Genomic DNA, 16,874 nt, shown 5'->3' with positions numbered 1-16,874 from the left:
ACAGACTTCCTTTCTGCATAATAGTTGTGATCTCTCCTATGCCTATTGGTAGTGTCACCCTCAAAGTCATCTCAAGGTTTGCAGCTGGTGTCTGCGGCGAGCTGGTTGCTGAAGAGCTGTCCAGGGAAAGAAAGCAGGAAGAGTTTTGGGGGGAAGAATCCGATGTCATTTGCACAAAGATACTGGCATTTTTGATGCCCTGCCCTCAGCCCTGTAGTCATCATGCTGCTCCTGGCTTGGCACTTTTTTTTTTTTTTTAAGATTTATTTATTTGAGAGAGAGCATGTGTGTGAGCAGGGGTAGAGGCAGAGGCAGAGGGAGAGGGAAAGAGAATCCTCAAGCAGACCCCGCACTGAGTGCAGAGCCCGATGTGGGGCTAGATCCCAGGACCCCAAGATCATGACCTGAGCTGAAATCAAAAGTCGGACACTCAACAGACTGAGCCACTCAGGCACCCCTTGGCTTGGCACTTTTACGTGGAGGGTAGCAACTGCTTTCTTCCCTTCTTTCAACAAATACATAGGAGGGATTGTCTACTATGCACCAGGCACTGAGAACGCAACAGAGACAAAACAAAGACCCTACCTTCATCCAGCTTAGCTCCTAGGTGGGAAAATAGAAAAATAAATAGCACATGCAAAGGTAATGTCAGGTAGTAGGGGGTGCTGTGAAGAGAGATGAAGAAGGATAAGGGGGGAGAGAGAGGTAGAGGAAAGGCTGAGGATGGGACATTTGAGCAAAGACCATCAGACCATATGAATTCCAAGGGCCAGTATGCTCCAGATGGAGTAGTGGTTCATTCACCAGTGGGTCAGGATAGGCTGTCCTTTAGAGGACACTTGGCAGTGTCTAGCAGTGTTTTTGATTGTCACAAAAATGACATCTCCCATTTTTTTCCATGCTAGGGGTAGGGTAAGAGAAGTCTTACTCATTGAGAAGAACTTGACTGTTACCCCAGACCCAGAATGGTTTGAAGGAGCAGGTTTGAACTTGCATGCTAGGGAGTCAGAGTTTCACTGACTCACTGTATATTTTAGGAACAAATTTTTGCCATCTTTTAAGACTTCAGTGTCCCTCTCTGCTTCTGACCAATATCCCATCCTTCTTATCCCACACATACACACCCATGGTGGGATGGTGTTTCTGAAGGAACCATGGAACATTAGGCAACCAGACTCAGGCCCCAGATCCTGAAAGACATAAGTTTGCAGGGGCACAAAGCTCTTCGATTTATCTGATTTTCAATTCAAATTTATTTGGAGAAGGCGGAATCTTGGTATTACTCTCCTCATAGCCCATCAGGTTGTGTTTCAGTCCTGCAGCGGAGCAGAAGTGTGGATACTCAAAAGCTCCCCTCTGCTGCCGCATTCGTGCTCTTCTGCAGCTCTTGGTCTCTCAGAAGTCACTGTAGGGGGAAGGGGTTTCCCTCTGCTTTTTGTTAAAAAAAAAAAAAGTAAAGATTTGAAAATGTATTCAAAACAATGGGATCTGAGAGGTCGTGGTTACTGCACCTCCAACCAGTGCTGCTGGCGTCTCCCAAGTAAAGACCAGGAGTGCCGCTGACAACACACAGCCCTGCATAGGACAGCCCCCCACAACAGTGATGTCTCTGGCCCCAAATGTCAATAGCATTGATGTTGAGAAACCCTGAGGTAGTGGGAACTGGCTTATGCAAAAGACTTGAGACAGGGGCTGTGCTCAGAATTTCTGAGGAACAGCAAAAAAGCGGGGTGGCCAGGGCTGAGAGAAGGACAGGAGATAAGTTCAGAGAACAGTCAGGGGCCAGATCATGGAGGGTATTGTAGGACAGAACGAGGACTATGGATTTCCTTCTGATGGCAGTGAAAAGCCATTGGAAGATTTTGAGCAGGCGAGTGCAGTTTGGTTTCTGTTTTATAATAATCTGTTTCCTGTGTGGAAAGTAGACTCTAGGGGAGAGAGAAGATGCTGCTAGTTGCCTCCCCAAATCCAGCCTCCCCTTCTTCCTTAGCAACAAAACTCTGGGTTTGTTTGTGTTTTGTTTGGTTTTCAGGCATATTGTGCGCAGAAAAGGGAGTATGCTCCCAGCCTTCCTTCCATCTAGGGGTCGCTTGAATAAGTTCTGGTCTGTGAAGATGTAACTAGAGGTTTGGGATGAGTCTGCTGCCCCAGTTTGCTGCTCTCTAGAATGCAGGCGAATGGCTGAAGGTCATTTAGCCATTTAGACCTGAGGCAATGGAAGAATGTCAGCCTTGCATGAGGATGCAGAGCAGAAAGATGGGAACTGGGTTCCTTGGAATGCCCGGGAGTCCCCATCCCAGCTCTGGACTGCCGAAACCTAGGTTTATTTTTTCCCTTAGAAAGAAGTAAACATCACTCTTGCTTAAGCCACTGCATAGGTTGTTGTGTGTAGACAGACCTAATCCTAATTGAATGGAACAGGAAGATCAGTTAAGAGGCTATTATAGTAATTAATCCGAGCAAGAGATGATCATAACTTGGAACAGAATGCTAGCAGAGGAGGTGACTGGAAGCAGTTGGACTTGTTTTTAGGTGTATGGCTCGGAGGCATTAGGTACATTCACCCTGTTATGCAACCCTCAGGGCCATCCATCTCCAGAACGTCTTCATCTTCCCAAACTGAAACCCTGTTCCCTTTAAGATTTTTTTTTTTTTTGAGACAGAACGAGAGAGAGAGAGAGAGAGAGAGAGAGCGCACATGAGAGGGGGGAGGGTCAGAGGGAGAAGCAGGTTCCTCGCCGAGCAGGGAGCCCAATGTGGGACTCGATCTGGGGACTCCAGGATCATGACCTGAGCCGAAGGCAGCCGCTTAACCAACTGAGCCACCCACGCGCCCAACCCTGTTCCCTTTAAACAATACCTTCCATTCCACCCTCCTCCACCCAGGAAACCACCTTTCTACCTTCTGTCTCTCTGAATTTGCCTATTCTAGGTACTTCCTATATGTGGGATGGTACAATATTTGTCTTTTTGTGACCGGCTGCTTTCACTTACCATTATGTCTTTAAGGCTCATCCATATCGTAGCATGTGTCAGAGTTGCTCTCCTTTTTAAGGCCGATTGATATTCTAGCAGTTTTATTTGAATATAGCACTGTGGGACATGTGTGTGCGTGCATGAGAGAAAGAGGGGTCGACGATGACTCCGGGGTTTACCGCATGAGCACCTGGACCACTGGTCGTGCTCTTTACTGAGATGGGGAGCCGTGGGGCAAGAGTGTGTTGGAATAAAGGTCTGCAGTGCCTCTTAGACATCCCAGGGGCAATGTCAAGTGGATAGTCAGATATACAGATTTGGAGTTCAAGGCTGAGGTCCAGTCAGGAGATAGGAACTTGGGAACAGTTGAGTCAATAGACTGTATTTAAAACTGTAAAACTGGACCAGGTCATCAAGGAAGTGAATGTAACTAGCGAGCCAGAGGGAGAATCCAAGGACAAGTGAGCCCTGGGGCACTCCAGTATTTAGAGGTGAGGAGATGACTCGGAAGCAGCCTAGGAGTCTGCTGAGGAAGCAGCCAGAGAGTGAGGTAGAGATGGAGCAGGTGCAGTGTCCTGGAAGCCAAGAGAAGCCAGTGTTTCAGGAGGGGGGGAGCGGCCCACTGTCTCCCATGCTGCTGGGAAGAGGTGGAAGACCCGCTTCCCCACCTCAGCCCAACACTTGCCACAACGCTCAAGGGTAGGAGGAATACCACGTGAATAACAGAGGCTGTCGGTCACATGGGCATGGTGAACCCTAGCTCAGTGAAGTAACAGGTGAGGCATGTACTGCCCTGTACTGACATGTCACTGGGATGCAGAGGGCTTCCGCTCAGTGTTGTAGGGTGAAGATAATGTTGACGGAGTGGATTTCCACTTGTGAATTCCCCATTTGTCTTTTTAATCATTTTATCTGTTGAGAAATTTTTTTTTTTAAGATTTATTTATTTTAGAGAGAGAGACAGCATGAGCAAGAGGGGCAAAGGGAGAAGGAGACAGAATCTCAAGCAGACTCCACACTGAGCGCAGAGCCCGACCCAGAACCCCGAGATCATGACCTGAGCTGAAACCAAGCGTCGGATGCTTAACCGACTGAGCCACCGAGGCGCCCCCAGTTGAGATAGTTTAGTATTTTCTTAAGTCCCAGTGCCTTAAACACTCGGATGTCCCAATGGTAATATTTTCTTCTTGATTGAAGTGATGACTTTTTTTTTTTTTTTTTAAGATTTTATTTACTTGTCAGAGAGAGAGAGCGCACAGAAGCAGGGGGAGTGGCAGGCAGAGGGAGAAGCAGGCCCCCACTGAGCAGGGAGCCTGATGCGGGCAGGACTCAATCCCAGGACCCTGGGATCATGACCTGTGCCAAAGGCAGACGCTTAACCTACTGAGCCACCCAGGCGTCCCTGAAGTGACAACTTTTAATGAAAAATACACTCATATCAACAAAAAGAATTTCCTGAACTCTAATAGGCTCCCAGGCCATAAACTTGTCTGGGTGACTTAAATATATTTTATCTCTGCCCTGTAGAAACCCACAGTTATTACTTTGCTTGTTTATGGAGGAAACTTGCATTTTCAATGAAAAATTACTAGAAGAGCAGAGTCCTTTGTTTACCATAATTAATGTGGACTTAGTTACCTTGAGTAGCCTTTCACGTTTTCATGTCCTGAATGATATTTTATAATTATCCTTATTAGTTATGTTAAGATTTATAGCAATGTAGCTAAAATATAAAACTTCCTATGTGTGTTGACATGGTAATAAATTGTTGATACATTTTCTTTTGGAAAGCAGGCTATAAAACAGAACATATAAACATAATCTAGTTTTTACAAAAACAAACATCTACAGGTACAATAATAGGCTGTATAGGAAACATTTATTCAGTGGTTATATCTGTTTAGTGCTATTTGGTAGATTTTTATTTAGCTGATCTTTTTTCCTCTAATTTGTTTGCAGTGATTATGTATTACTGATGTGAAAGGTTTTGTGCACCAGAGTGCTCAGCCCATGAAGTAGGAGTTCTGAAACTGTCTCTGTTGATATTTTCACCAGCAGGCGAGAGCAGCATGTCCAGAGGCAGAATATATATAATCTTGTGTGAATAATTAGCATTTGGTGTTAGTTCAGCCACCCTTGGGCACGTGTTAGCTTTTCTTTCCTTTCCTTGTTCTCTCTCCTATACATAGCATGGCAGCTTGCTCTAGGTTAATACCGACTGCAAAGAGATCTTTGTTGTTTTGTTAGTTGCCTTTTTAAAATTTTTTAAATATTTAAACACTCGCTGTAATCGGTTTTTAGGTCAGACTATACATAGTTTCAGTAAGTTTGTTTTTTACATTTTTATACCGTAATCTAATCTTTGCAGAGCACTTTCCATAGCCTGGGCATGGTCCACTGCATTCTCTATTTCTCTGGAGACACATTTAGGTCTCTATATCACATTCTGGTCTATTGGTTAGGTCATTATGTAATAACTCTGGAATTATCATATGAACAAAAGAGCAAGGTTGAGGATACTTGGAACCAACTGTTATGTTTAAGGTAAAAGTAAATATTACAGAGAAAGAAATGATTGAATGACTTTGGAATTTCTAATAAAAGCAGCCAGTCCAGATCGACTCCATTCACTCTAGATTTTTAAACTGATCAGAAATAAATGCTAGAATTCCTGGAAATGTTTGACAGTGTGGTGTATGTGACAGTTTTATTTGTTCTTCACTCTGGGGATGTGAGAAAGACAGATTGTTAAGTGAGGTTAAGTAGAAAATGAACTTGGTGAGACACTGTGTGTTTTAATGTGAAAATCACAAGGCATGTTGGAGGATGGAGTAGATTTGGGCATTCCATCATCCCACCACAGGCGTATATTCAGGGCTGAGTTAGGCCTTGCTTGGCCATAGAACAGCAGTAACTAAAACCAAATTTTGAAATATTCTAAGAAGGTAGAGTTCCATTGATCCTCCGCATCAGTGGTGATGTAGAAAGCATGGTCTTTTGGGATTCAAAATAGGATGACCTTAAACTAAAATCTGTTTTAATTAATAAAATGTAAACATCACCAAAAAGAAAAGGTTTTCTGGTTCTGTCCATCAACACAATACTCTTAGCAGTAGATGTGGTATGTGTACATGGATATGGGAAAGTGAACTCATACCCTTTCCCGCCACCATCAGGGAGTTCCAGAAAACAAGGTTTCCTTTTGGTAGATCCTTGAGGCTGTTTATATCCAGAATGCTCCGTGGACATTGATAGACAGGAGTGGTAAGGTCACTGATGGTTTCTATTCAGGATTTGGGCCTTTATGAGGAATTTAAGTCACAGTAAAAGGTTTCTTTTAATGCAGAAGTCTGAAATTCCATCAACTCGAGATGCTATGGATAGATTAATTTTTTTTTTTTTTTTTTTTTTTAGTTTTATTTATTTAAGTAATCTCTACACCCAACCTGGGGCTCCAGCTCACAACCCTGAGATCAAGAGTTGCATGCTTCTCCGACAGCCAGCCAGGTGCCCATAGATTAATCTTTTAAAAATGCAAATGCCAATTAATTCCGATTGCTTTATTCATAATTCTTAAATGAGACTGATGTGCTGAAGGACTGAACAGATGTTTTTGGGTTTGGAATTCCTCAAGAGGTGGGAGAAGGGCGCCTGCGTGGCTCAGTTGGTTAAGCGACTGCCTTCGGCTCAGGTCATGATCCAGGAATCCCAGGATCGAGTCCCGCATCGGGCTCCCTGCTCGGCAGGGAGTCTGCTTCTCCCTCTGACCCTCCCCCCTCTCATGTGCTTGCTCTCTCTCATTCTCTCTCTCTCAAATAAATAAAATCTTAAAAAAAAAAAAAAAAAAGAGGTGGGAGAAGCTTCTCTTTCTCCCAAGCCCTCTGTACCCTCTCCCTGTTTCACCCATTGCTGTTTCCAGCCAGTCTTTGCAGCTGTGCTCTGCTGTGGAATCATAAACTTGGAGACTCATGCCATCCAGGAGTGCCACAGGCTACCCCACTTGATACTTTTGTCCCAGGCCCTTTTCCACTGCCAGAGAAAACAGAGCCATGCCTGTCAGTCTCTCTTCCCACCCCAGGGCCTGACACCATGCAGGAGAAGTCAGGGTTACTGCACAGGGCTCCTCCCCTCTTCTTAGTAGCCACCACTATTATGGCTGCATCCTGGATCCTATCCTAGGGAGACAGAGTGGCCTGGTGGTTAGGAACACAGCTTTTGGAACATATCTGGCATCAGGTCTCTGTTCCACCTCTTATCACCTGCATGGCATTGGAGCAGGCTTATTTCTCGAAGTTTCAGTGTTACCATATGTAAAATGGATGCATTTCTCTTCCCCACAGAGTTGCTTCACTGCAAGTAAAGTGCTTGGTATGGGTTTAAGCACTCAATGAATGGTAGCTGCTGATAGAGCTGCAGGTGTCTGCTGACATTTTAAAGATTTATTTTTTTTATTTTTTTTTATTTGAGAGAGAGAGAGCACATGAGAGGGGGGAGGGTCAGAGGGAGAAGCAGACTCCCCGCTGAGCAGGGAGCCCGATGCGGGACTCGATCCCGGGACTCCAGGATCATGACCTGAGCCGAAGGCAGTCGCTTAACCAGCTGAGCCACCCAGGCGCCCTGTCTGCTGACATTGTAAGCTCCGGTGTCTCTGACCGCCCCACTCACCCATTTCCCCAGGTTGTCACATCTGTTCTGCAGCCTCACGGAATCCCGCAGTCCAGGCAGTGTTCTCCACATGAAGGACAAAATAGCTGCCCACGGCCCTGCGGTCGCATGCTTTTGAATTCACAACGTTAGAGTCTGTATTTCCTTCCAGGTTTGTCAGGAGGCCCCAGGGACTGGCCCAGGTCTGGGGGGAGGCCGGTGGGGTCTATTACAGGAGGAGACCTGGGCTGTGACAGGAGATGGGCAGAGGCAGGCTGGAGATTGAGCTCTGTCCTCTCTCAAGAGAAAGTAGTGTTTATGCATCTATTACTTTAAGCCTTTAGAGCAGATATCCTGTGAAATAGCTTTTCCAAAGTCCAGCGTGGCCATTGATTTGATTGGCTTTTAGTGAATTGTTCACAACACGGATATTTTGTTGCAGCTGTAATTAGAACTGATGCTCCATGTATCGTGGTGGTGGGGGAAGGAAGGGTGGGGAGGAAGATTGCTGAGCTCTGGTTCTCATCATTCCGTGTTTACAGGGAAGAAATTTAGATTAAATGACTCATCCAAGGTCAAACATGTAAAAACAGTAGAGACAACATACCAAATGTCTGCCTTTTAAACTGTCCTGCATCTTTCCCCCACTTACTCCTGCAGCAGCATCCTCCTTCCACCATCCTACCAAGAGGGACACCCGCCCCAGCCTCATCCTCCCATCAAGCAGCACTGTCCTATTCTGGAGCCGGGGACCCTGCATCAGGCTTTTCCCAGAATTTTCCCTTTTAGAAGGGGGAGGGGTAGTTTCCTGTTCCCTTAGTCCTTCCCTCAGAGAGCCTCTCCTTCCCACCTCGCCCCTTTGTGTTCCTTCTCCATTAGCCTCTGACTTAGCATATCAACTTAGCAGTTTGTTCCCCACCATTAGAAAGTAACCCTCATGGGGCACCTGGGTGGCTTGGTTGGTTGAGCATCCGACTCTTGATTTCAGCTCGGGTCGTGATCTCAGGGTCGTGAGATCGAGTCCTGTATTGAGTCCTGGATCTGACTCCACGCTCAGCAGGGAGTCTGCTTCTCTCCCTCTCCCTCAAATAAATAAATAAATAAATAAATAAACAAACAAATAAATCTTAAAAAAAAAAAAAAAAACAAAGAAAGAAACCCTCATGAGGACAAGGACTTGCTCATTGTCTTTCTTGTAGTATCCATTGGCAGTAGATGTTGTGCTTTGTACATATCAGGCATTCACATATTACATATTTATTGAACAAATGAATGACTTAATTGTATTGGTCAGAAGCCATAAGAATGTGACCCCAGAGCAAATGGTACCCGGCATCTCCACTTCCCCCTTCCTCTCTTCCCCATAGCCTGCCAAGAGGCTGAGGAAGAGTTTGTGTGTCCTAGGAGCCAGCTCCACTCCTCCTCCTGTGTTTGCACTGTGTGGGGCTTTGGGATACCCTCATTCTGGCCTAGGCCAGTTAAGGTTGAGTTTGTCGTGTGCCTGGTCTCAGCGCTGCCAGCCCACAGCTGTACCCAGCTGTTTCGAGCCTGTTGGAGGCAGTGGGGCACAGTGGCAAAGGGCACAGACACTTGAGGCAAGTGACCACTCTGTTACATCCAATTTGTATTCCCGTGACAAAGTTTCATAACCTTTCTGTGCCTTGGTCTTATTGTCCGTAAAATGGGAATGACTTCATACAGTTGTACCTAGGATGAAATGAGATAATTCATGGTAGACCTTTAGCATAGGTGAAGTACATGGGGAGTGTTCAATGAAGGCTGGCTGCTAGTATGTACAAGACAAAATATATGCTGTTTATTCTGTTCCTGTCACATGACTCTAGGTTGCTAGGGCCGCTTCCTCTGTGTCCCTCACCCTGCCCTGTCTGGCACAGATCACTGATGGGGAGGAGCCTTGAGGCAGGTATGAGTGGAGACCCAGGAGGTTTGGGTGAGAGTTCAGCCTCCAATTCTAATTGTTCTCCGTAGAGGGCTGATGCTTTGGTGTGAGATTTGTGTGAGTTTGTTTGTTTTAGTCTGGCCCTGGTGACTTCCACAGGGGAAAATCAGAGGGAACAAGTGGTTACAAGTTACCCCTGAGACTTGCCTGACTCTTTCTCCAGGAAGCAGAGCTCTGACCAGTGGGGATGGAAAAGGACAGCATCTAAAAAATGTGTGCTGGGAGGTGAGAGGGCCCGACTTGGGTCTTATTTTTAGGTGCTTCAAGGGACAGGACTAGGCCGGAGGGTGGGCACTGGGGTCGGATTTTAGTTCCTTGTAAAAGCAATGGAAACCATTCCCCAACCGTTACTGCCTCCCCGAGGCAGTGCACTGAGTCCTGGCAGCAAGTGGGCCTTCTCAGCTGTGCTCCTAACAGTTGAATAAATTGCAAACTCAGTAGAGTAATTTCTTGAGTAAGTAATCTACTGTGTGAGCCAATGAAATATGATAGACCCTCCATGGAAAAAATGTGAATGTTATGGAACATGATAGAAGAGTTGCAGATAGTTTTGTTATTGTTGTCAAATTTTGTATGGGCAAAACAACTAAAAATTTAAGGGAAGATGTCAATAATCTGGAAGTTCTCTGCTCAAGTTGCTTTGTGAGTGACAAGTTCTTACTCTCCTTTAATTTTTTAGAGAAGTTTTATTTATTTGTTTGTTTGTTTATTTGAAAGAGAGCAGGGGCAGAGGGAGAAGCAGGCTCCCCGCTGAGCAGGGTGCCCAATGTGGGGCTCGATCCCAGGACCTGGAGATCATGACCTTAGCTGAAGGCAGATGCTCAACTGACTGAGCCACCCAGGCACTTCTCTTGCTCTCCTTTAAAGAAAAAGAAGTAGGAAATCATAGAGAACACCTTGTAGCTAGGGTTACCTCAAGAAAGCAAACAGGGAATAACAACATCAGAGAATAGGGGCACCTTGGGTGGCTCAGTTGGTTAAAGCGGCTGCCTTTGGCTCAGGTCGTGATCCCAGGGTCCTGGGATCGAGCTCCACATCAAGCTCTTTGCTCAGCGGGGAGTCTGCTTCTCCCTCAGCCTGCCGCTCCCCCTGCTTGTGCTCGCTCTCTCTCTCTATCAAATAAATAAATAAAATCTAAAAAAAAAAAAATTCAGAGAATAGTTTTGGCGATTGCCAAGGGTGGCAGATAAATGCACATTTGTATCTTAAAATACTTATGGTATATAGTTTTTTTGGCATATAAATTATTATAGTTACATATTAACAGTGTATATTAGCATAGTATTATATATATAGTATTTTTTTTAAAGATTTTATTGATTTACCTGAGAGAGAGCTCGCGAGCACAGAAGGGGAGAGGGGCAGAGGAAGAAGGAGAAGCAGACTCTCTGCTGAGCAGGGATTCCCGAGGCAGGGCTCCATCCCCGGACCCCAGGATCATGACCCGAGCCAAAGACAGACGCTTAACCGACTGAGGCACCCAGTCGCCCTTGTATATAGTATTTTTTTTTAATGAATTCCCTACTTTAATGGAGTGCTCCATCGACCAACTAACTACTGATATGTATCAGGAGAGTGAGTTTATACTGTTGTGATAAATAGAGTCATCCAGTATGTTTTGTTGACTTCTAGAAGACTGGTCTGTCAGCTTTGTTTCCTAAGACTGAAATTATGACATAGAGCTATGTTAATAACACTGTTACCAAAATAACTTGTATCTTTGGATTCCATTTCTAATAGAATTCTTAGAGTCAAACTGACCTTTCAGATTTTCAATCACATGGCTTTTACTGTGCCTTCTGAATGCTGTGTGTATATAACTGGAACTGTGAGTTCCTCTGGTTCATTGGGAGCCCAAAGGCAACCAGGGTTAGCGTGAGCCAGAGTGCACGTGAGGGGAATGGAGACGAGGAGTGGGGGGCTGGGTGGGAACTGGGAAGACCCATTTGAACCTTGGGGTTTGCTATTTGGTTGAAGCATTTTGTCTTGTAGACATCTGGCACCCAGGTGCATACATGAGCGCAAAGATCCTTCTAAAGCATGGTGACTCTCTAATTCCCTGTGATTTCAGGTTTCCGGGGACTGTTACCTTCTGCCCACATTGGTAGTTAACAGTGTATTGCACGAATGCAGTAGCACACACAAGCTAAACCCCCTGGCTTTCTTGTTTTCACAGGTGTTGGGGCGATGTTTCTTGACAGTGGTGCAGGTCCATTTCCAGTTTTTGACCCAGGCCTTACAGAAGGTCCAGCCGGTGGCTCACTCTTGCTTTGCCGAGGTGGTTGTGCCAGAGAAAAAGAACAGCGGTGGCGGCGGCTTCTCCAGCATGAGCCACACGCCTGAGTTGGAGGAAGCTGTGCGCTCCTGGCGGGGGGCTGCTGAGGTAACCCTGACCTGGGGGAGATGGGAACCCTGTGTTCAAATAGCGGAGGCTCCACAGGACCTTTGCCTGTTGGTTCCTAAAAGAGGTGTTTTATTTAGAGGTGTTAGTTTTAAACTGTTACCGTTCGCTTGTTCATTCATTTGACAGTGAATGCCTTTGTGAATGCCCACTTTGTGCCGGGCGCGGGCCAGGCACCGGGGTGACAGCCTCTACTCCCAGCCTCCTAAGAGAAAGGGCCTACAAAAACAGGGTGAAAGGGCTGTGATGGAGGTGTGCAGGAGCCCAGAGAAGGGGCCCTGCCTCCAACTAGGAGCAGGGCCGCAGAGCTTCAAGGAAGAGGGGCCAGGGAGAAGAGGCTGGAGCCTCAGTCTGGAAAGACGGGCCAGAGCTGGCTGCGGAGGGTAAGTGCTCAGCCAGGCAGCCAGGTGGGATGTGGTCAGGGACAACACATTTCTTGTAGGCATTTTAATACTCCTTGGTGTCTGGAGATGTCCTGCCTCTGTTTTTCTGTTCTTTTCATAGCCAGTTTCTTGGAGGAATTGTCCACCTCACCTTTGAGTCATTCTAAAAGACATTATTATGAAACAGTTCAAGCATTTAGGAAATGTCCCATATACCCTCTTGTCTTCTTTTAGCTTCTTCAAGTGAATCTTAATTTTTTACCAGTTGCTTCATGCCTTTTATTTACTTACTTACTCACTTATTTTTAAGTGGGCTCCATGTGCAACATGGGGCTTGACTTCACGACCCCAAGAGTAAGAGTTGCGTGCTCTGCCAACTGAGTCAGACAGGTGCCCCTTTCATGCCTTTTATTTTTAACAGAAAAAAAATATTATTTACAAATGCAGCTGAGTTCCCTTTGTACCTTTTTACAGTCTTACTCCCATCCCTTCCTTTGTAGTGATAGCCTCTTTTGAATTAGGAGTTTGTGAGTCCTGTGCATATTTTTGTATTTTTACTCTGCATGTATCCATAGATAACATTTATTTTGCCCAGTACAAAACTTTATATAAATGGCATCATTCAGCTCACTGAAATCTGACTTCCACTCCTACACAAGAACAGGCATTAACTTGTCAGGGTCACTGGTGTCTTCTATGTGCCCAAATCCAGGGAACCGTTTGACTCCAGTCGGCACTCTCGGCAATATGGGCCCTTGGAGACTCTCTCTCCCTGTGGCCTCCCTGAGCCAAGTGTTAACCTCTTGGGTCATCCTCTCCATCTACTTCGCTAGCTTCCGCTCTCCAACACAACTTACGAATGTCAGTTTCTCAAGGCTCAGTTCTGGGTGCCCTTCTCCCTATAGGGTCGCCATCTACCCTTGGGACTTTAAGAACTGCCTGTGTGCTGGGGACCTGCAAATATGTGTGACCCGTCCACTTCTGTGGGCTTCAGGCCTCTGTATTCAGCTCTTGCTTACCTCAGGTATCCAGGTGGCTCAGGCTTAGCTTTTCCCCACACCCCTGGGGATCCCCAGATTTTCCCCAGGCTAGCACGTGCTGCTATCCCACACTGGGTCCTTTGTGCAAAAAACTTGAGAGTTCTCTTCCTGTCTTTGTGTCATATCTACATCCAGTCCATAAGCCCTGAAGGTCCCACCCCCAAAGTATTATCCCAGATCTGTCCTTTTCTGTCACTGCCCTTATTTAGGGAATCACTACTCTCCCCTGACCCCTGCAATAAATGAACTCCCTTCTGTCCTCCCTGTCTTGCCATCCTCCATCACTCTCCATTTAAAAGTGGATGATGTTGGAATCCATCAAAATCCTAGAGGAGAACATAGGCAGTAACCTCTTTGACATCAGCCACAGCAACTTCTTTCAAGATACATCTCCAAAAGCTAGTGAAACAAAAGCAAAAATGAACTTTTGGAACTTCATCAGATAAAAAGCTTCTGCACAGCAAAGGAAACAGTCAACAAAACAAAGAGGCAACCCACAGAATGGGAGAAGATATTTGCAAATGACACTACAGATAAAGGGCTAGTATCCAAGATCTATAAAGAACTTCTCAAACTCAACACCCAAAAAACAAATCAAAAAGTGGGCAGAAGATATGAAAAGACACTTCTCTGAAGAAGACATACAAATGGCTAACAGACACATGAAAAAATGTTCATCATCATTAACCATCAGCATTTTACAATCTCTGTAAATCCAAGAGATAGGGCCTTTCAAATCAAATCAAAACCACACTGAGATATCACCTTACACCAGTTAGAATGGCAAAAATGGACAGGGAAAGAAACAACAAATGTTGGAGAGGTTGTGGAGAAAGGGGAACCCTCTTACACTGTTGGTGGGAACGCAAGTTGGTACAGCCACTTTGGAAAACAGTGTGGAGGTTCCTCAAAAATTTAAAAATAGAGCTACCCTATGACCCAGCAATTGCACTACTGGGTATTTACCCCAAAGACACAGATGTAGTGAAAAGAAGGGCCATATGTACCCCAATGTTCATAGCAGCAATGTCCGCAATAGCCAAACTGTGGAAAGAGCCGAGATGCCCTTCAACAGATGAATGGATAAAGATGTGGTCCATATATACAATGGAATATTACTCAGCCATCAGAAAAGATGAATACCCAACTTTTACATCAACACGGATGGGACTGGAGGAGATTATGCTAAGTGAAATAAGTCAAGCAGAGAAAGTCAATTATCATATGGTTTCACTTATTTGTGGAACATAAGGAATAACATGGAGGACATTAGGAGAAGGAAGGGAAAAATGGTGGGGGCGGAATTGGAGGGAGAGATGAACCATGAGAGACTATGGACCTGAGAAACAAACAGGGTTTTAGAGGGGAGGGGGGATTGGTTAGCCCGGTGATGGGTATTAAGGAAGGCACATGCTGCATGGAGCACTGGGTGTTATACGAAAACAATGGATCATGGATCACTACATCAAAAACTAATGATGTATTGTATGGTGACTAACATAACATAATAAAATAAAAAATATATATATTCTATAAGAAAAAAAAAAAGTGGATGATGTTGCTATTTCCTTAGGGTAAAGTATAGACCCTTCACCCTGACCTACCTCGTCCCACAGAGTCTGATTCCTGCCCTGCTCAGCAGCCTTATCTGTGGCCACTCTCCTCCTTGCTCACTGGGTTCTAGTTTCTTCGCTGACATGTCTGCTCATCCATCCCACACTTCCGCTGACTGCCTCCTTCTCCGTAAACTCATAACCAAAATGCTGATTTCTCAGTGTCTAGGATGCTCCCTGTTACAGTTCTGTTTTCCTTGGTGTGTTTTCCTCCATTTTAGATGCTGTAAATGTTTTGTTTGGCCCATGAGGCTGTCAGCTCCAAGATGGCAGGGACCAGGTTGTGGACCTGACTGCCTATCCAGCGACACCCAACACAGGACCTTGCGGGTTAAATATTTGAGTGAAACAGTCTTAGAAGGAGAGTCAAATGGTTTTAAACTGTGAAACTGTTAGAGTTCAGGGACTGGATGGAATGGTAGTCATAGGTAATTTGTGGAGCTTTGGGAACTTTATAGCATTATAGCTACTAATGACCTTCCTGCAATCTTGTTAAATATTACAACTCCTACACCAGAAGAACAGAAGAAGAACAAAAATTAGCTGTTAAAAAATGTCATTTGTGGCACAGATATTGTTGCAACAAAAATAGACATGGAAAAATTGAAAGACAGTTCATCCTGAATTCTTCCTCCTGTCTAAGAAATTAAATATATTTTTTTCTGTAGTCTCTGGTCCTGACCCACATGGATAGGTAACTTACATTTCATCGCAACAAAACATTGATTCGTTTTTTTCTTGTTTCTCTGTCTTGATTATGTGCTCTTCATAAATATTTAATGACCGAAAAATAAGTATTTAATTTTTTGTGCAAATTTTAGAAGTACTGTTTTTCCTTTAGCATTCCAATGTACCTTTTTTTCCTGTTCTGTGTTGGTGTGGCTTTTTACTTTGGTGTAGAGGAGCACCTAACCTTATGTGTTCTTTTTTATTATTATTATTCTGGAAACTCCAAGTGCCAATATTCTAGCTTCTCTGTCTTTTAAAGCAAAGAAATAAAAAATGTGAAGGTTTGGACACCTGGGTGGCTCAGTTGGTTAAGCGACTGCCTTCGGCTCAGGTCATGATCCTGGAGTCCCGGGATCAAGTCCCGCATCGGGCTCCCTGCTCGGCAGGGAGTCTGCTTCTCCCTCTCCCACTCTCCGTTTGTGTTCCCTCTCTCGCTGTGTCTTTCTCTGTCAAATAAATAAATAAAATCTTTAAAAAAAAAAATGAAGGTTTGACATATAAAAAAAATTAGTAACAGACGGGTACATCTTCCTTCGAGGGTTTCTTAAGTAAAGTGGTGCTGTGTCAGCTTTGCTTTCTCTTCAAGATGCTTGATTTCAGCGGGGCACCTGGGTGGCTCAGTCGTTAAGCGTCTGCCTTCGGCTCAGGTGATGGTCCCAGGGTCCTGGGATCGAGCCCCGCATGGGCTCCCTGCTCTGTGGGAGGCCTGCTTCTGCCTCTCCCACTCCCCCTGCTTGTGCTCCCTCTCTCGCTGTCTCTCTCTCTGTGTCAAATAAATAAATAAATAAATAAAATCTTAAAAAAAAAGGGGGGGGCACCTGGGTGGCTCAGTCGTTAGGCGTCTGCCTTCGGCTCAGGTCATGGTCCCAGGGTCCTGGGATCAAGCCCCGCATCAGGCTCCCTGCTCTGCGGGAAGCCTGCTTCTCCCTCTCCCACTCCCCCCTGCTTATGTTCCCTCTCTCGCTGTGTCTCTCTCTGTCAAATAAATAAAATCTTTAAAAAAAAAAAAAAGATGCTTGATTTCATCTTCCTAAATTTCTGGCTGCTCACTTGGTAATACAGACAATCCGGAAAGTCTGGTGTACATCTAATGCTTAGATAGTTCCTCGCTTTAACTTTGTTTTTGTT

General features: G+C 45.1%; 1 protein-coding gene across 5 annotated transcripts in view; it reads left to right on the top strand.

Annotated features, from left to right (window-relative positions):
- Positions 1-16,874, top strand: part of GARRE1 (granule associated Rac and RHOG effector 1) — an 81,179-nt gene that overhangs the window by 42,524 nt on the left and 21,781 nt on the right. For 4 of the 5 annotated variants that reach the window (XM_035023486.1, XM_035023485.1, XM_035023484.1 and 1 more), the window contains one exon: positions 11,757-11,963. The exons of the other annotated variant lie outside the window; for it this stretch is intronic. In XM_035023486.1, the coding sequence (XP_034879377.1) occupies positions 11,757-11,963 (207 nt within the window). The remainder of the gene's footprint in view (positions 1-11,756; positions 11,964-16,874) is intronic. 5 annotated transcript variants of the gene reach the window in all.

Source organism: Mirounga leonina, unplaced genomic scaffold (genome assembly GCF_011800145.1).
Source record: "Mirounga leonina isolate KUSES-001 unplaced genomic scaffold, KU_Mleo_1.0 Mir_177, whole genome shotgun sequence".
Lineage (NCBI taxonomy): Eukaryota > Metazoa > Chordata > Mammalia > Carnivora > Phocidae > Mirounga > Mirounga leonina.
Note: the sequence above shows the minus strand (reverse complement) of the source record. Positions and strands in the feature narration are given on the sequence as shown.